The following is a 21,069-nucleotide window of genomic DNA, read 5'->3' as shown; positions in this document are numbered from 1 at the left end:
CCCTCCTCTTTTCTGTGAAAGGCAGAGATTTCTTTGGGATCTCAAAAAGGAAAAAAAAAATAAAAGAAAAAGAGGAAATTGTTTTAAAATAAACTAAAGTTTGGGAAGAATGTGAGGAGAGCTTGGCTTGGAGTCAAGATACTGGACTGGAGTTAGGAGGACCAGCATGATTCTCACTTTGGCCACAAATTTGGTTTGTGTCCTCATGTTTATTACTTCATCTGTCTCTCAGCATCTGTGTCCCTTGGCAAATAGGAGCAGTAAAAAAGCTCAGTTTCCTAGCTTTGTCTTTCTAAACAGTGACAGGGCTATTTGTTCTACATCTACATTGAGCATGTAGCACATTGAGAGCTCTCTTTTGGTCCAGGTCTCAGGACAGAATATATAGGCTCTGAGAGCTACACGTCCCATGCCTTGTCCAAGGACTTCCTAGTCTAGAAATTGCCCATTTACACCAGTATTGTCATCCTGAAAGTAGCTGGTACTTGCTGGATAAGGACAGTAAACAAGTGAGGGAATACCCTTCTTCCCCATCTCCAACATTACAATTTATCCTGATCTCTCCTAGTGAGGGACTGGCTTTAATCCTAAAACATGTGGTTTGAAATCCCTTCCAAAGAATGTTGTTTTTAATTATAGCTACTCTGGATAATCTTGTTAAACATATAATTATCCAGACCCTTTTAAAACCTCATTATTTTCTTGGCTTTGGTGGTGTCATGAAGCAAGGACTTCCACAATTTAATAAGTGCTCTCTGATTTTATTTTAAATTTAACACTCTTTAATTTTATGGAAGGTCCCTTGTATTACATGTTATAAAATGGAGTGAGATGGTATAAGGGAAATCAAATGTATTTATTATCTTGCATATTTGTCCTTTTAAAGGTAAGAAATCCCTGTTATTTTTTCAATTTCTTTTGTAATTTTCATAACTTTTTTTCTAAACTAGCTATAGTTCTGCAATGTGCTCTTGAGCTACAGAGAATACCAGTGCCTCAACATTTCAGGCAAGGTCTTATTGTTGATTTAAATTATGATATTATGACTTTCATTATTAGATTCAGAGGTTGTTGGGTTGGACAATTCTACTAGTGTATCACCTACCTGGATGTACTGTATAATATGGAAAATTAGTTCAGCTTAGAGTACATCTCTGAGAAAGATCTGATGTCCCACTTCTTGTAGTTGCTAGTACCTTGCCATTTTCCTTGCCTTCAGCTGCAGAGATCTCCTTTACAGCTGCTTAAAGTGGTGCTTATGACCCTGTCTAGATGACCATCCCGTATTTCTTAAAGCCTGTGATGGGTATATTTTCCTAATATGATTTATTGTTTTGTGTTTATCTTAATTTTATTTTATTTTACCAGTATCAAGCATTCACCTGACTTGATTAGCTCTCACTGATGTGGGACCCTTTGGCCCTCATTTCTCTAAACATCTTCTTCCCATTTGCAACTTTTTCAACACTTGCTTCTCTTCAGAGATGGTAAATGATGGGTATTGTGGAAAATATTGTGGAAAGTACTACAGGTGAGAAAGAGGGAAAAAGAACCTGGAGAGAGTTGGAACTTCTTGGCTTCTTTTGGCTTCCTGATGACACCACTTTTATTCCTCTTTTTTCTTCTCATTGTCATCACTATTTAGCACAGCATGGGCTTGCCTTTTCTAATTGGTTATAAATACAAATATTTCTTTGGTTTTGATCCCTGGAGAACTGGTCCAAACCCAGTTGGTCCTTGAGTGCTTTGAACATGGTGTAAATGGGATTTAAAACCTTATTTATGTGGTTTAAAAAGAGTAGGTGAGGCTCCCTTACCGCTTTGCTTGTGATATTTGTAGTGATGAAGTTTGCCAGACCTTACCCAGATGCCTCCCTCAGTAACAATTCTAATGCATCTCATCTTAACAAGGGTCAAAAGTTTACAAGTTACATTAGCTTCTTGGTTTGATGCACATGTCTTTAGATAAGTCTTAACACAAATACGTAATTATACTACAGCAGTGCCTCAGCTACATAATGTTACATAGTGTAATACATTATGTATTACTAAATGCAGTTAGCCTGTTCAGCATGCAACTTTAGCATGCACCTGTTCTGTTTTGGTTAGAAACATGACATGATGAAATTCTTCTTTTGGCAGCTTTTCACTGGGGTTAGTCGTTTGCTCTTCTAGAGGAAAATCCTGGAATACTGTTGCCTTTGGACGTCCTAAGAGATGAATACCACAGTACAAGACGGAATCTCTTGGGTCACGGAATTCAGTCTGCTGCGATTGCAGGCAGCTGTATCACACAATACCCTCTGGAAGTTTGGAAGTGCCATCTTGAATACAGGGCAATTTTCCTTCATCCTGTTGCTCCTGACAGGACCTTGTTCTGTAATTTTGCTTTTCTGGTTGTTAGAAAATATCTAATTTAGTTTGTACATGTATTCATAAATGCATTATAACCCTTTTAGTCCTTCTGTTCTTTTGCTTCAATATACTATTTCCTTCTCTAGCATTAATTTCTCTTATATTTTGGGAGGAAAAAAAAAAAAAAAAGAGTATTTCTGTAAAGATTGTTCTGCAAGATGAAGGAAGTCAGGTAATTTTGGAGACTTTTAAAGATTAGGTGTCCCATTCGCCTGTTCATCCCAGTAATATCTGGCTTTTCAGGGTGGTACTGGAGAAGTACACAAGCCACTTTGGTATGGGCTGAGGCAATACTGCAAATAGCCACAGCACTGTGGTTGGGCTGTTTATCGTCCTTCTTGGCAAGGTGGCTAATGGTACAATGTGTATATTTCTTGGTCCAGGAATTACTCCATATGGGTGCTGTGCTTCTTCACATACCTGCACTAGTTCATTTGAAATTTGTACTGAATTGTGCCTTGTAGTCATAACCCAACTCTTCCTATTTCCTTTTCACTAAAAACCCTGTGTTTAATCATCTCAGGCCAAGCCACTGAACTCTGCCTGTGAGTTCCCCTCTCTTTTGCATTTGGCTTATATGCCTGACAGCTTTTTGAAGTCAAGATGTGAAACTGTATTTCCATATTGGCCAAGTGAGTCTTGTGCTGAAATCACTTGGTGTTTGCTCAGGTGCGATCGGTATATTGGGAAGTGAAATAATCTTTGGCCCTCTCAGTACAATACATATTGTATACAGGATTTAATGAGTTGCCTTCCTGTTATCCTGTTGCAGAACTGTGCTTGTCTTTATTAATGCTTTATTTTTCATTTCCTCTGAATCGCTAAATGCCTCTGTCCCTATGTGTTTTCAGTGAATAGCTGATCCTTTTTTGTAAGGAATTACTCTTTTCCCCAGGAGATCTTACTGGGGAAGTATATGTCATTCATTACTATCAAACACTGCAAACACACTGAAAGTTATTTCTGATGGCACATCCCTGATGAATTTATCTAATACTGTGTAGGCCTTTAACCCATGCTTTAGCACACTTGAGATCTATCAGTGATAAAATTTTTCATTCAGATCTATAGGACTTAAAGTTAATTTAGGATTTTTCTTTTCAGTGATTCAATTGAGTAATATAAATTTTAGATTACTGTTTAAATTCCAAAATGCCTCTATCTCATAAATGTCGCACATACCAAAATGTTCATTTCAGTTGTCTCATACCTGATTGGTTTAGCTCATTTGGCAGGGTCTTCCCCTGAAGTTACCCAGTTTTCTCTTTCTGTCCTGGCTTGCAGTCTGCAGCCCTCCCTCCATATGGCACCCCCTATGCCTGTATAGAGTGTTGTTCCCCTGTGGCTTTCTGTAGACCATCTGATCTCCCTTTGAGCACCACATGTATCTCACACAAGATGACCGTAAAGAAGATGCTCTTGCTAGGCAGCCCTACTTTTGTAGAGCTCAAGTTGAATGACATGTGGGAGTTGTTTATGTGGAAATCTTTGTATCTATTCTGTGGCAGAAAAAGCAGGGAAATCCACTTCTCACATGCTGACGCTTTCAAAACAGCTGTACAGTTCTTTGCTTTCTTGCAAAATTGGAAATTCAATAAATTATTACCTTAACATGCTTTAGTATTGACTGCAGTTTAAAATTACAATCATGTATATTGTGTTAAGGGGTTGCAGTTCCTTTGATGGTAAAATGACTAGCAGTTGAATTTCTTTTTCAGCTTTTATACTCACAGCTGGATCTGTCTAAAGAACATTGTGTTGATTATTTTTTCTATATGCATTCCTATATGCACATATGTATGTGCTGCTCCTAAAGGCAGGTAGGTAATGAATTCCTTCTATTGCTGTAACTATCTAATTTCTAAAGATAAAAGTTAAAGACCTTTTTTTTTTTTAGGGGGGAAGGGGGAAGACTATTAGGGCAAGCTTAAAAATAGGAGCTCAGTCATATTATGTTTCATCTAGATTGGATGCACCAGTTTAGGCACTATGCAAGAAATTGAACTAAAACAATGTGACAGTAGAGAGAGAATCTATTTCTATAGTTCTGCTGACGCACTTGTATGAAATAGCTTGTCTCACATGATCCTAAATCAAACTGTTCATTAAATGTTTTTTTTTTTTTTTTTTTCTAAATGAAAAGGAAATCCAAAAACTTGGACATAGTAACAACTTGAACAGACTTATAAAAGATGTCTAATAAGTTGTATCTGTGATACACTATCATAGGTATGGAATAAAAATGTGATCTCTAATTAGAGGTAAATAGTTATAGGAAGTGATATCTTCATTCTCTGCCAAAAGAAAGGTTTTACTGTAACAGTGTCAGCAGGGGGCCATGAGTGCATGCAAATTGCAGGGCAGCATGAAGACAATCCAGCCGACTTTAAAGAACCTGGTGTGGCTATCAGGAGCAGGGGTTAGAAGTCTGTGCTGAGGTCTGGGATGCTACAGCTTGAGCAGTTCTTGTGGAGATTGATTAAAATTACCAGAAGGAGGTCAGACCATGCGGTCTGCATTGTGGCTTGCTCACACTTGTCCCCTGGTGAAGCAGGCGCACGTATCTTTTTCGCAAACCAAACCATGAACCTTCAAGTTAACCCAGATCACACAAGCAATTCTCCGGTGCAATAAATATCATGGTTTACCGTGATGTACAGCTTTACCCTCATGCTGAACCTCTGTGCCTGTAGCTGTTTTGGTAAGGCTGCTGCGGGGGTCCCAGGAAGGAGCAGGCTCTGGGAAGTGGCTGGGTGCTGGGGTGAGCCCTGCAGCCTCACTGGCAATTCAGAGGCAATGAGAACGTATTTAAATCAGTGAACTCACGCACGGCTTCTCAGGAGTTTGCTTCAGGCTCTCCTTCACAGAGGTACTTTGCAGAGCGTAACCACATGACAAGCAGGTTGCCTTGGGAGCATGGCAGTGCTGCCATGCAGTCTCATTGCAGGTTGCATTTCTGCCACCTGCAATCAAGACCCTTGGAAAACAGTGTCATCTTCATGTTGTTTGATAACGAGGCTCATCACAGCATTTCTATAACTTTTTAAATGTCCACATAATATGTAGAGAAATTGATAAATTGAGCTGACAGAGCAGGAACCATTTAACCTTTGTTAAAAATTCTAAATGTTAAAAAGAGTTGATGAACTTCATATAACTGTATGGTTTTTTCTCAGGCTTATTTTTCATTTTTTCACTCCTAACTGTTTGTTTCCTGGTTCTGGCTGGGGGGGAAATGTCAAAATACTGCAGAAGAGGCTATTTGTACAGCATTTATGAGCCAAATGGAAGGAGGAAGCACCTGAACTCTCATGAGAACTTATTCTTATGAGCTTAGCAGTGCATGCTTGAGAGGTTCTGATAATTAATGCAATGCATTTGCAGGGATGGGAGTCGTGTTCATTTGGAGTCTTGTATATCCTTAGTTGTAACAATTCTGGTTAGTTTAATTTTGTTGATCTCATTATTTGAATTTTTGAAGAGTTTAATTCCTGTCCTCTCTAGAATCAAAAGTCAATAAATGAGCAAATTTGTGGTTACAGACACAATACCATTAAATGTAGGTACAAAGTAAGGAGTGTTCTGAAGCAAGAATGGGTTTTAGGTTGGAGTTAAGGCTTCCTGTTAGTAAATATATCTCAGGGACTAGAGGATATCTTTGTGCAGTAGTGTTTATACTGTACCAGATGAAACATTTAAGAGCTGGATGTTAATAAAGTAGCCCCCAAAGTAGCTAATGGACATTCTGGCCCTGGCTGCAATAGTAGCTGCCATAGCTACCACAGAGCCTGTACTGTTTCCTTGCCTGTTCTCTATCTCAATTTGGCAGTTTAAAAAGTGTTGTACAATAAATACTCCTGGGACTTCCACACGATTGCTGAAAAACCTAAACTGCATTTAGTTTGTTTATAAAAAGTCCTGGGGCCCTACTCTGCAGAGCAAAGGTCATGGAAACACATGTTTATGGCTTCACAAATGCTCTATACTCCTTGAATGGAGAAGTTTATTTGATTTAATCAGCATCCACAGGGATCCTGTAATTGCATAATAAGTAATTTATTATGGAAGTAAAAGTATTTTTCTAACTGTAGCCTATGTGGCATGGGTTTGTAGCTTTAAACTAATCCACATAGTAAAAAGAGCTTTGCAAAACAGTCTGACTGGAGTAATGGTGTTCTGTGATGAGCGTGTACTTGCATGACTATTTAATCATCAGAAAGTGTTAAAACAACAGGCACATTATCACCATGTTGGATGTAAAAACTGTTCACTGTTTGCCTGCCTTCAGCAATTTGAAGTGCTCAATGTGAGAAACTGGAAAGCCATCCCAGATAATCCAGTTGGTGGGTGGTGAATATGCGAGTGGGGGAATCCAAAGTTTGTCATTTTGTCATACTCTGGACCATGGCCTTTCAGCTACTTGACTTCACCTTGGATACTGAATTACAAACAGATATGTTTGTATAAAAAAAAAATATCAAACCTGTAGTTGTTTAGCTGTCATAGTCTTTTCTCTGAAATAACCATTGACTGGGTCATGAATGACACCACTGGGAGGTAGACAGAATAAGGCTAAGGAGTAAGGTATCATCCTTAAAAGCACTTGCAGGTAGGGAAGCCACAGATGCGGAGGCCAACCCACCTCTTCCAGTGAGAATGAATGCTGGTGCAAAGCCCTGGTCTCTGAAACCACGTAACCCTCACACAGCCGTATCACTGATAATTCAGGCTGTGCTGAAAAGTTGCAAAACACTATGTATCTGTTCTGGAAAAGCTTCTGGAACTGCAGATTGTCGTTGTTGATGATCAGCTTTTCCCACTTGCTAGCTTGTCTTAAACTGAGGAGAGATGTTGAAGAACTCCAACTCCAAACAGACATTTGTAATTTTAGAAGGAAAACTTGGGAAATCAATTTGGTATTTGCTGAGGTTCAGAGTGCTGACATTTTCTTTCCAACAGCCAATGACCTCAGTAACACCAGAAATAGGTTGTTCTGCATTTCCTGTGAGTGTTTGTGAAGTCCTAACATTTTTTGTTGAATTTGGAATTCATATTTTCATATCTAAATAAAAGTGGAAGTACAGGGAAAGTTAACTTATTTAGTAGCTCATCAACATGCAAGCTCTTAGCTATGCTTAAAGCAAGTAAGCCTCAGTCTGTGGAAATTTTGGGCCATCGTCTCCTTCTCAGTTGTATCCTAGTCCAGTGAAATATACTCCTTCCTGGTGCTTCTTCCTGGGCATGCTGTTGTACATGTCAGTACTAAATCATTAATACTGAACTCTTAAGACAAAATGTAACCTGAAGGTCCTTTAGATCAATGAAGCAAGACTGATTAGCCTGGTCAAGTTAAAAAATTATGATCCTAGTTATCATGACAGGAAAATCCAAAGACCTGTTTTGAGGAGATCTAGATGTGAAATTGGGTGTTTGGCACCTGAGGTGAGGGAGGCAGTTAGGGGGAAGAGACAGAAAAGGATATCGAGTTCCACCTTCCATTGGGCTTTTTTTACGTGGTTCTCTTAGTTCTGTGTCCCCTTTTTTATTTTGTTATTTGAAGGTATTGTGTATTTTCATCCAATTTATACTTAAATATAATTTCATCTTGTTCTTTTTTTCCTCAAGAACATTTTCTGCTGCTATATGGAGAACATTTTATTATTTTCTTTTGTGACCCCAGACTTTTACTTCCTGTTCCTGCATATGTATAATTAAGTGCTATCTCAGCAATTTAGACAGCACTCCCATACAGCTTAATCTGTAATAAATGTATGAATCCTGTCTTCATATTCAACATAGATTTGTGGTATTCACACAGATATGAGTCCTGACAATCTCCCATGGAATAACTTACTTTGAAATTATTCCTATTCCTTTTTGTAAGTAATTGTACTTTTTAATGCATATTGTCTTCCATAAATTGAAAGCACTGACTGAAGAAACAAGGGTCTTCTTCACACAGACCCATGTATGGTAGGCGTGCCACTTAATTTTAGTTTTAACCTTTAAATAACCATCAGTCTCAGTCATTCTCTTTCTTTTGGGATATGAACGTTACTGAAGGTTTCACTGTTCACTGGTCATATTAAGCTCAAGGCACAGAGCACTAGAGCCAGTCCAGGAGGAGCAGGATTGGGCCCAAAAGGACTAGATGAGGAGCAGGTTCCTCTAGTAACTACAGCACAATCAGAAATGATCATAACTTCTGCCCTCTGTATGTCTTTCTCAATGAAATAGCTGTGGCAGAAGTAAGAGCATAATGTTCAGCCTACTCTCAGTATTGTTTGTGAATATTTAATTAGCTCCTGTATAGATAGGAGCTCAGATCTAAGTAGCAGTGATGAACAGACGGAATGCCTTTTTATGCTGCATGGCTTGAAATGTGATGACTGCATATTTGGGCTGCTATCTTCTCTCCACTATTTTGCATAAGTGAATGGTGACAATAAGAAAGCAATTGAAATGCTAGTTTATTTCATTTATAATAGTATTGCTAGTGAAATAACTGGATACGTCCAAGAGAAAGGTAGATTTCCCAGGTCAGCCCTACTGTATTTAATATGTATTTCATTGTCTGTAAAATGGATACTCTTGAGAATAAGCAGGCTTTTTCTGGGCATTCACAACATTGTTAATGCTCCAAAGTAAGAGGAGAAAGTTGGCACCAAGCTTAGAGGTGAAATGAAGGAGTCCACAGGGAATTTTGTTCCTTTGGGAATCCACATAACAAAATGGTACTGAAGAATTTGGTTAAGTAGGCTAAGAGTTCAGCTGTTCCTACTGCAATCTTATCTGTCAGTGTGGAATTTTTTGCTGCCAAAGGTCACCAATAAATATAAAACTGCTATTCTGATGAAAAACACCAATAGTCTCTCTTTCTTACTTTCACACACAGAGATACTGCTTGGCCAGAACTAACGTTAGCTAATACAAGTTCAGATTAGTGCCAAAGAAGCTATGCTGTATTACACCAAGTGAGAACCTGGCTCGAAACTACTACTTTTTTTTTTTTTTTTTTTTTTTTTTTTTTTTTTTTTTTTAAATATGCCCCTACATGTCTGTGAATGACTAATTTTTCCATAAATTTTATCTTTGGGTGGGCCACTTGCTAATCCTGCAGATGCTCACCGTGGGTTGATGATTTAGTCTGCATCACTCAATAGCTGTGTATATCTTCTGGTCTCCAAGATACGATGGAGACTTGATGGTGAAGGCCACTGCCAAATCCTAACAAACTGCTCAAGTATGAGAGGCCTTTACACATTTCCTTCTTTTCCGTTTTCCATTGTGTAGTTCTAAGCCACTGGTCTCATTTCCCCTGCTAAATTGTTGTAGATCACTCAAGCTTTCACTACTTCTCTCTTGCTCACTTTTTCTCCTTTTCTTTCACCATCAGCTAATCTCACCATTTCTCATTGTCTCCCTGAGCCTCTGCTTAGTGTTTTTTTTTTCTTTCACAAACTGTCCTTCAGACACCAGTGAGCTATCTGTCCATTTATTTCAGCCCTGTCTCAGATCACCCCTACTTGTCCCATTATAGGTTTTACATTTAAAGTCTGAGAAAGGGTTCATGGAGAAGGGTTTGGAAAGTTAGATTTGCTGGGGAACATCAACCAGGAAGGCACTTGTGCTTAGTGACTGGATCTTATACCTGAAGCCATTGAGCCAAAGAGAAGTTTGATAGATATCAAGATGGAAAGAATGCTGAGCAAACGAAACCAAATTTCATATAAAAATGAACAAGCAGCCTGTTGTGCACATGTAGGACAACTGCAGTCTTTCTCAGAGACAACCCTTAACATCCTTTTTTCTTGAGATAGATCTGAAGTGGGAGCCATCAGTGTATGACTCTAGCTTTAGTACATTTTACCTCTTGTTACTTGCACATAGTCAAAGATTGTAAGATGACTTCATTGTTAAATAATATATGCATGGTTTTTAATTTCAAATTCTTCTGCATCTCTGTCTCTCTCTTTTGAATCTCTTTCCCCTCCCCCTCTCCCCCCTCCTTTAGGCTGTGAGAGAAAAGTTAGAGCCAGATGATGCTTTGATGTATGAAGAAGATCTGGATGACGAAGACTGTGGTGAAGCAGAATTTGAGGAAACCATGAAATTAAAACTGCTGCGTAGAATTGCTTCACTAGCATCCAAACTGAGGGAGTTTATTGGCAACATGATAATCACCACTGGAAAAGTTGTTGTTACGATTTTACTTGGTTCAGCAGGTTGGTGCATTTGAAAAATTTCCTCCAGAGCCCATTAGATTATGCGTTTAACAAATGAGTTTTCAGCGCTTTGGCACCTGCGGGAATAACAATGGAAACTTTTAAGGGAAAAGAAATTGCTGCTGATTTTATTTAAATTAACTTTTTGGCAGGCACTGGAATATGCTGAGTTGCTTAATTTATTTGTACTAATACTGTGTGGCCCTATCATTCCGTATACGACTTTCACAGTTGCTGTTATAACCAAATGGTGAATGGCTGTATATTGTAAGTGACTGTATATTATATATATATTGTAATGTGAATTCATAGATTTGGTTCCATCACAACCAAGTGTAAAAAGGAATTGTATTCACATAGCCTTTTTTTTTAAGAAAAAAAAAAAAAAAAGAGAAAAAATTGAAAAGATTAATAAGTCAACCATGTAGTGTGTAAAAAGACTGATAAGCACACTTCATGTTGTTTTTTGATGTGGTTGGTAAAAGTAGTTCTTTTGAAATGATACAGCCAACCTTTTTATAAGACATGTGATTTAGTCTCACATAATCAGCTACAGCCAGAATGGAAGTATGCAAAATCGCTGTAGGTTGTAATTTATGAATTCAAATTTGGATCATGCAATTGTAAATTGACATTTATCTGCTAACTCACATGTTTGAATGGAGTCCTTACATGTAAAGTATAAGTGTTTACTTAATGTATAAATACACTAGTATATGAAGTATAAAACAATAGTACAAAAAATTTTTGATATTGAATGACAAGGACTGATCAGGTGTGGCCCTTTTAGTAAGGCAGTCTCTTTCAGTGAGGTATGATTATCTGACAGCCTTACATGTAGCCAAATGCAAAGTAATAAATCTGAAAAAGGGGAAAAAATAGGTTGTGGTGATTGCCATGGAGCCTGACATGAGGGAAGAGAGATGCCATTAAAAAATGAAAAAAAATAAAAGCCTGTTACCTTCCTGAAGTTGCATGGTGAACATCAGCCAGGGCAGATGAAGCAGAAGGATCACGCAGCAATGGCAGGGGGCAATTTGTTCTGAGTGGTGATGGGCAGCTTGCCTGCGGGACTCCAGCACACACTGAGAGTTGGGAAGTGTTCAGAGGAGAGTTACAAACAGGACTTGAGGTCTGGGAAGTCTGTATTCCAGAGAGGGACCTTGAGCTTAATTAGTTAAATACTTCCTTACTTACCATGCCAATAAAAAAAAAAAAAAAAAAAAAAAGGTGGTGATTTGACTGCAGCCTTAAAGTACTGACAAAGGTACGAAGTGCCTGAATTTTTTAAACAGACATCTCATCTAGTAGAAGTTACAGTATGAGACAATAGTTAAGTGGTATACCTAGGTAATTTCAGACCAAAAATTAATTTTGAATTTTTCACAGCCAGAGTAATTGGCCGTAATAAACAACTTACTTATGGATACAGTGGATTCTCCTCCTACAGTGTTTAAATAAAGACAAAGTTATCTCTTTGAAAGAAGAAAGGAAATAGTTACAGGCTTGAGGCAGAAATTGCTGGGTGAAGTTTTACAGCCCCCATCATGAAGTTAGTCGGAATGGATGATCCCTGTGGTCCTGTCATGTTTTTAAATCTCTGAGCCTATGGAAACACCAGCAAATTATACATTGGAGCAGAGACAGAGTACCCTAGGTTAAAGGCTTGGTCTAAAGTACAGTGTGAAAGATGTGATGGTGAAGCTCAGGCAAAATGACCGTGGATGAGAGTCTTTACAGTGCCTGGACTCAGCCCAACTGAGGATTGACCCCGGAGCGCTGCCCCCGAAAAACAGGGCAAGCCAGCACCTGGCAAGGTGCAAGTCGTCCTGCCAGAGTGGGTGGCCCAGCTGCAGGGCCAGTGGGTGCACTGGAGCCACGGGCTACCAGGAGCCTGCAGGTCTGTCCTGGGGAAGGTGGCTCCTAGACATGCACTAGTTAAAAACTAAAAACTAAAAAAAAAAAAAAAACAAGTTGAGGCAGGCATCCCTTTAAGCTTCAGTATTGTTACTTTAGAGATGCCAGTAGACTGCTGTGCTGGACGTAAGCTCTCTCGTGTCATTTTCTCATGGTTGCCTCTCTTAGACAGATACGTCTTTCCTGCTTCCTCATGTATTTTTGTAGGCTGCCAGCAGAGCATCGGGTCTCCTTTACCAGTTAGACATTTTCACAAGTGAAATACTTTTGCAAGAGCAAAAATAGTATACATATGTAAGACAGCAGCATCTTTGTCATATGTAAATTACAAGTTTCTAAGAGTTAAAAAAATAAAACATTTGCTGAATATTTTATAGATTTTTATCTAGATCTCTTTTATTTTCAGTATATGCATCAGGGTTTTTTTTTTGTTGTTTTAATAACTCAAGATATCTCAGGATTTATATGAGAAGGCTTTTCACTGTTCATCCATCATACCATTTTAGCATCTTGTACTTAAAATTTGAAGTTTAATACGCTGGTGTTCTCAGGCACCATTTGCTGGCCTTGCTGCCACGTTTCTGGTTTCTGGTTTTCTCCATGATTTATGAAACATCTTTATATCTCAGAGGAAGGTCTGGAAAGTGGTTGCATACTAAGTGCTAAGGTATGGCATAAGTGAATTGAACAAAAAAAAAAAAAGAACCTTTTCTTCTAGTCTCAAAGATAATAGCAATGTTAAGAGCTAATTGTAATAATTAGCATAAACACTAATTGGATTAAATTGTTTACGACACTTCTTGTCATACTTAAGGTTTAACAAATGCTGATATTTCTCACACTTTTCCAACCCACCATGGTTTTATTTTTACAGGTATGATGGTGCCATCTCTGACCTCAGCTGTGTATTTCTTTGTATTTTTGGGCCTGTGCACATGGTGGTCCTGTTGCCAAGCATTTGATCCGCTGATATTCAGCTGTCTGTGTGTGTTAATGGCTATATTCAGTGCGGGGCACTTGATTGGACTTTATTTGTACCAGCTACAGTTCTTTCAGGAGGTTGTGCCACCAAAAGATTTCTATGCCAGGTGAGAGAAATTAATTTCCTATTTAATTGTGGCCACATGATGCAATGCTCTGTTACCACGTCGATGCAAATGCTCTTCCACATAATGCTTTGACAAATTTTAGGCATGACCTCTTGTTCAATCTTGGAAGAGTTGAAGCATTTCAGACTGGATGGTTTTGAATGACAGAGTGGTGAAAGTCCTGCCAGGGCCATTGTGTGCAGACAACTGGGACGGGTTGGGAGGGGAAGGTGATTCTGGTTTTGGTCAGTGATCCTCAGATGTGAGTGTGAATGATTTGTCTAAAACGGGAGATAAAAGAAATAGGTGGTGGTATTGATGCAAGGGCAGTGTACACATGCACATTTTTTGGTAAAGGACAAAAAATGCTCTGAGGTCTAATGTCATAGTGTCTTAACTGGGGAAAAATGCATGTGTGGTGCCATCCTTGTGTGCAGAGACCGAGGGCTGTGGTGATACTTCACATGCTGTGTACAAGATTAGACTGTTAATATAAGAATTCTCTCTGGTTGTGCAGAACATACGAGTCTTATGTTCATACCGGGAGCTACATCACTTAAATTAAAAAGCATCCTTTCTAGTTACTGCTGTAGTAAATATTGATTGGATGTGATTTCACTGACCCTTTAATTTTTTACATATTGTAATCTAAAATAAGATGAAGTAATGGATCTATTTTACTACTATTTTTTTTTTTTTGCTGGATTATGATTGCAAATTGTTTTATATACTGTGTATTTTTAGTGCTGTAGTAATCCTTACATTAAACTAAATGTAAACCTTAACTTTATTTCTAGTAAGACTGTTGTTCATCTTAAGTCTTTTAAGTTGAAAGTGAAAGGATGTTAGATGTACTGTGAAGAATCAATTATTTATATCTCAATGAACCATTAAAAACAGTAAAAAATAAGCTAGATACATTAGATGTTACTTTAATATTTATTTCTACATTTTATTCAGTACAGGTTAATAGATGTGTGTTGTGTGATGTTAGGTATTGCTGACTTGAGGAACCTGATTGGGAGGGCATAAGATTACCTGAAAAATAGGAAAAAAGCTTAGTTTAGGTTCTTTTGCGCCACCTCGAGGTCAGCGTGGGAGAATGGATGTTCTCTCGTATCGGGTCACAACTTCTGTAAAACCTTACGTTACTTTCTCCGTATATTAAGAAAAGAAAGAAAACATGACTTCAAAATTCTCAGTTATTTGGGTATGAGGTTATAATCTCTCAACGTTTTATCACCAGACAGCAATAACATTTTCTCAAGGAGAGGTAGTATTTTTCATAGCATTTTTCCAGAACATGTGAAACTCTCTTCATATGCATAGTTTGTAAATATAATTTTTAATATATTTTCTTATTAATTTTAAATCACTTTAATTTCAATTGATTTAGTCTCAAGATTATTTTCTGCATGTAGGGTTTTGTTGTGGTTTTTTTTTTGTAAATAGTATAATTCTACATTTTATGATAAATTTTCATTCAGTACAAATATACCACTTTAACTTAGTCACTAATTTTTGAAATGAAAAAAAATCTGATTGCAATATGTTGCTTCTGCCTCACTGCAGAAAGAAAAAGCACCTTCAGAGTCTGGATCAAAAAAAGTCTCAGTGTTGGAATTTGGAGTATGTACTCACGTTTTGTAAGCAGAAAATGATGCTATCTTCTTGCAGACTTTCTCTTGATCTGGTACTGTTGGGAACCTTTTACACATGATATCATGTGAGGGACTGATGGTCTAAATTACATAGGACATTATGTTTGAATATGGTAAACACCGATGACAACTCAACAGAAGGTGCAGTAAATATACCTTCCTTGTTTCTTTAATCACAGTTCTTTCTGGTGTGGATTTATTTTGATCTACTTTCAGGGGGATTTTTGAAGAGCTTCAAGACAGGTGCTATCAGTGCTTGGAAGTGCAAATCTGAGTGTGAGGGAAAGCCATTAATATGATTTTTATTGTTCGGAGTCAGACTGGTATATAAGCAGTGGCTAGAGGAGGAAAATGTGAGAGACGTGTGCTAGACTGGTGTAGAAAAAATATTTTAGCATTTTTCATCCTGGAAGAAATTTGATACTTTGCTATTTTATGTACCATCTTGGTTTCAAGCAGAGCTAAATGTGCAGAGTTCCCATTAATACTAGTGGGTAGCTTGCATGGGTAAGTTAAATACTGAGGAAAGAATCTGATTCCCCAAATTCTTGTCTGCTGTTTTCACCCATAACATCTTTTTGCAAGAGGAGAACAGCAGATCGTCATCATACTCAGTTGTATGAACTCTCCTTACTTAGTTGCAATAAACTCACTGTATGAAAAAAACGCACAGCAGGTACATGCAATTGCATGTGTTAACTTTAGTGCTATTACAAACTGACCTGTACTCATATATGAAGGGGACTTGAAACGTAAGGAAGAAAGGCTTTTATTTCTCTGTAAAGTTTTGAGGGCTCGATTCCCAGGTTAAGCTCTCCTCAGATGCAAGGGCAGATGTGAAAACTACCTCTGTTGGGCTGCTGGGGGATATTATTGCTCTCTGCAGAGCATAAAGATGGTTTTTAAAAATCTCCTAGCATTGGTATTTCTGGGTTTGATTTCTCAAGTTGACAAGAAATGTACAAGTTGTTTCTCATCAGTAAAAAATGTGTTGTCTCTAGATAGTAATGCATTCAGCTTCCCACTGTATTGGTTGATTTCAAACTAAATTGAGTTAAACTATACCCAAACAATCTGGATAGTTTTCAAGTAACAGTATCTTTCAGCTAAGATTTGAATCACCCTTGTGCTGCTTCTTTTATTTAAGAACCCTTAACTCAAAATTCAGCACTTGTGAATGTAAGAAGTGACTGAACATTGTCACCAGAAGAAAGCAGTTTTCTTCAAAGGGACGGTCTGAAATCTGGTGAATTTACATGTTTTTCCCTGAAACCTCATGGGACTCTGCAAGCAAAGTACTTCCCCACAAAATAGGGTACTGTGATAACATAGCCCTGTGTATTTACCACAGTGCTATTAGCAGACATGAAGGCATCAATCTCCTACAAAGTTTCAGATCTACTGTTGTGGCTTTCTGGTTCTGTGATGTGCAAATAAAAGTGGTGGAAACATAAACAGACACTGAAATGCCATCCAGTGCACACTAGGATGTGCAGATTGAAAAATGCATAGGGTACTGAAACGTCTGACGTATAGCTGATGTGTCGTGGGTAGGCACGCTGGCAGCAGAGCCGACGTGAGGCTGCCTCTGCCACTAACAGCTTTGCTTCTCCAGAGCAGCCCACCGTGCAGAGGTGAGCAGCAGTGTTTCGAGGCAGTGCTCTAACTGCCTTGGAAAGTGTGGTCCTAAATGGTGCAGGAGGACCAGTGTAAATAAAGCTTAATGTACCCTTCAGTTAGGAGTTACCTAGTTGCATAAATTAGCACTGGTTAATTACCAACTGATCTGTATCAAATGAAATGTCCACACTCATTTGTAACTTCATTTAAAATGGGTATGTTCTGTGTTGACTTGCTGCCGTGTTGCAAAATTGGTGATTTACAGAGATGGGAAAACAATAGCAAGAAGTATCCATTTAAAGCAAAAGTCAGAAAATATCATATTTCTGCCATAAAATTCTTTTCATCTGAGTTAACAAAATCAAGTCAATGAGCTAAAATGATTTTAGAAATTATGTACACAGTGCCACAGCCTGAAAAAATATGCCAGAATATGTTTGCTATTTTTCAGATATCTGCCTCCTTTCTTCCTGATGTTGTTTATTTTGGCAAAAGGATGTAATTGGGGCAATGATAAGGCCTTGCCAACTTGACGAAATAGGATCAGTGTGGCTGTATGAAGTTTATCCTGAGTCAGTAGAGTTATTCCTGTCCAAAACTGTGCTTATAAGCATATTCATTTAAAGATCCAGTAATCCGATGTAAATGAAAACCTATGTGCTTTCTTAGAGTTTTGGGTCTGTCTTGTATTGCTTGTAGCTTTCAGGCAAGTAATATTCAAAATAGTTCGAATACAAATGGCTTCTTCTATGGGGCAGCATCACCCTTATAAAGTGAGGCAAACCTAGGAGTCCAGGGAGTGTCATTCACTTCACAGTGGTAGGTTATTTCACATCTTCATTAAGTGAATGGGAATTTGGAATTACACAATTTACTACTTTGTTGCAATCTGCGTGGGGAAGTCTAAGGGTGTCCTTTCAACAGGAAATTTTAATTTGAAAGATGACTATAAATCTCTTTAAGCAGGACTTTTTAAATAGGTTTTACAGTGGTTTCTAATAAGCTTGATTAAATGACTTTCTTATTTTTGGAGGGAGTGTTATAGTGATATCTGCCACAGATGGTAAATTCAGAATACCCAATTTGTTTTCAGATATATCTGAGATGAGTCCAGTCCAAGATCCTCCATTTGAACTTCCCTGAAAGCTTTGATCTAGATTCAGAATTTATAGCCCAAATGTTCTGTTTATCCAGGGCAATAAATGAATAAGTGCTTAAGCACAGTCTCAAAAATATTCCTGGAGTTGTCAGATCAGGGAGGGACATCCAGCTATATTTTTTTTTTTCTAAATTAGAAGCTAAGCTTGCTAATAAAATCTCAGCAGGAGAGCAATATTGCCAAAATAGCAAGGTGTAGCTGATGGATTACCTTGTTGACAGCGTCTTGCCTCTCTTCAGGGTCTCCTGCTGCTTTTGTAGCTCCACTAGAGCCAAGAGCTGGGCAACATGTTTCACCTGAGCTGCAGACTATCTTTAGCACCTGTCTCAAAGGTGGCTCACCTCTGAGTGAGCCTTAACCCCATATGAATTTCTGAGGATTTTGGAGTTGCCTTGTAACCTGGTCATAAGCCAGTGTTTGACAAGATGGAGTATTTGAAGTTCATTTATGTATCCGATAGTGAGCTGCCTGTTGGCTACAACAGCTTTCATGCCTTTTGCCTGATTTTTTTAGGCACTTACCACCACGGTACTGCAGCGCCCGCTGCCAGGGCAGACCCTTGGATACTTGACATGTAACAACACTGTACTGCCCTTCTGTTTCCTTCATTCTCTGTCAGCAAAAGCATACTTTGTAGTCTCAGAGCATGGTCCAAACCATACCGGACTAACCACCATGTTTGTCACGATGACCAAATTAGGTTTGAGAGCCAGGATTTCTCTCTTACAGAGGAAGAGAAGTTAGCTAATTGGCCTTATTCTTACAGAAGTTTTGCAGCTGAGTTTCATATTAGCTGTATAATGTACCACATTTTAGGAGACTGTTAATTCTACGTGAAAGGCTTTAGCCTATGTGCTTTCTTATAACTTTATTTTCAGCTTTATTATATTTTTTTTAAATTATTTTGCAAAGGAAGTGAATTATTCTGTTAATAACTTACAAATGCAAGTTCAGACTCTTGTTGACAAAAGAAAGTAATCCTGCTGGCTATTACCGTAATCTCTTCCTAAACTAAGAGGTAGCCCAGGGAAGGTGGGCTCATCTGGACTCCCTTTCCCATGAAAGTTTGAACAAGATGATTTTTTTAAAGGACACTTTCAACCTGGGCTGTTCTATGATTCTGTCATTCTCAGTGCTCTCCTGAATTGCATGATTCTGCAAAAGCTGTTTTGTCCCAGGATTTTGCGCACCATACAAAGTAATTTTCTCAATATTATTCTAGGACATGTTTCTTTACTACACATTAAACAGTCCATTTCCTATCAGCTGAAGCATCAGAGTGTGTGCAGTTTTCATTTTTTATTAACTACGTATTACTGTACATCTGATGTCAAAAAGATTCACACCTATAGCTGTGGCTGGTGGGCAGACAGGTACCAGAATTCATGACAGCATGGCAGAAGAGTTGAAAATATAGGTGAACCAAGGAATACTGGAACATTCATAGTAAATCTTCTAACATTCTCCATTACGTTTGTTTATCCTTCTTGAGAGGATGGTCTTACTGGTTCATAACAAACCTTGCATATTGTTTAGTTCCCTTTTAGTGTCTTACTTCGCTGGAGCAGGCTGGTGTGGTTTGTATCAGGAACTGCTCAAGATGACTGACAGAGAGTCTTGTTTAGTGAACCACGCTCAGAATTTCATTACAAATTGAACTTTTTACAAGGCTGAAAAATATTAGTATGGTTTTTGACTGTTTTTGATTTTTGCACCATTCTGATAGCACTCTCTGGAATATCTAAATGCAATAGAAGAACCAGTGGTGGAGTTCCTAGTCATTTGTAGAAAGCAAGCCTTGGAAACACTGCAAAACTACTCGCTGTTGTGAGATTTCCAGCTTAGTGTCTGCCACGTGGGCATTCAGAGATTCATCCAAAATGAATTCACTTCTTTCAACACTTATTCAGAGGGATTCCTTGGAGATTCACTCATCAGTGGGCATGTCGTAAATGTCCATGCTGCGCTCACTTTGTAAGAGACTTGTATTCAGTGTTAATTTAAAATGGTTAGCTCAGGTTTTGGTGGAAGTCCAGTGGTGACAACAGGGAAGTCAGTGCAAACTTGCCCAGCTTTACTAGGGAGAATTTGTAGCCCTTGCTGCTCTTTACATGGTTATTAATACTCATCTCTTTTTGCTACATGCTGCAGATCTTTAAAATCAGCAAATTCTTGTTTGTGCCAGGACTTACAGCAAGTTTGAAAATTTCTGAAAAAGCAACAGATGAACTAGTAAACAAACTGCAGCGATTTCTCTGGCAGAGCAGCCCTTCCCAGCCTCCCTGGCAGTCTGTGCCGTGGTGGCTCTCCATCCCCACAGCAGAGCCGTCGGTGTTCATCCTAACTGCCGCCCTGTGCGAAGTGCCAAATTTAGCCTTGACAGATGCAGGCACAGCTTTATTCAGGGTACTGGCATTGCACCACAGGTGATTTACATCCCTCTATCTTCCCTTGGACTTGAAAGGGACGTAGACCGAGACATATGCTAAGACCTCTGAAAAACATCGGGTTTCTGCAGGCGGGAAAGCCGGCTTTCCGAGCCGCGTTTTGCTGCAGCAGCGAGCCTGCGACCGGTGAGCTCCCTGGCAGCCCGGTGGGGCCGGCCCTGGCCACAGGTGGTTCTCGTTAGTGGGGAGAGGGGGGCCCTGGCGCTCCCACCCGCGTGTGTGCTGCCTCCGGAAACTGAGCGTAAGCTGCAATCATAAAAATCAGTCACCATTGCATGACATAATGGTGGCAAATTGCCACTTCCTTGCTGTCTCCTGCCCCCAAATAGCCGTGTGTTACCGTAAGAACAGCCGAAGGTGCCTCTTTCTTGGGATGCATTGAAAAGTCAGGATAAGAGGGACAGGAGGGCTTGACAAAGATTGCACAAATGCTGATGTGTCCTGATAAACTTCCCACTGATTCTGGTTTGAAATGAGTATGCAGTTGCTCTCATAACGGAGCCTTCCCACCTTCACATCCACAAGCCCATCTGACTG

At 38.9% G+C, this 21,069-nt stretch overlaps 1 protein-coding gene across 1 annotated transcript in view; it reads left to right on the top strand.

Annotated features, from left to right (window-relative positions):
* PIEZO2 (piezo type mechanosensitive ion channel component 2) overlaps nt 1-21,069 on the top strand; it is a 313,592-nt gene that overhangs the window by 178,311 nt on the left and 114,212 nt on the right. Inside the window, exons 6-7 of the mRNA XM_033010613.2 lie at nt 10,430-10,640; nt 13,432-13,645. Of these exons, the coding sequence (XP_032866504.2) occupies nt 10,430-10,640; nt 13,432-13,645 (425 nt within the window). The remainder of the gene's footprint in view (nt 1-10,429; nt 10,641-13,431; nt 13,646-21,069) is intronic.

The sequence above is a fragment of the Tyto alba genome, unplaced genomic scaffold (assembly GCF_018691265.1).
Source record: "Tyto alba isolate M040663 unplaced genomic scaffold, T.alba_DEE_v4.0 Super-Scaffold_27, whole genome shotgun sequence".
Lineage (NCBI taxonomy): Eukaryota > Metazoa > Chordata > Aves > Strigiformes > Tytonidae > Tyto > Tyto alba.
Note: the sequence above shows the minus strand (reverse complement) of the source record. Positions and strands in the feature narration are given on the sequence as shown.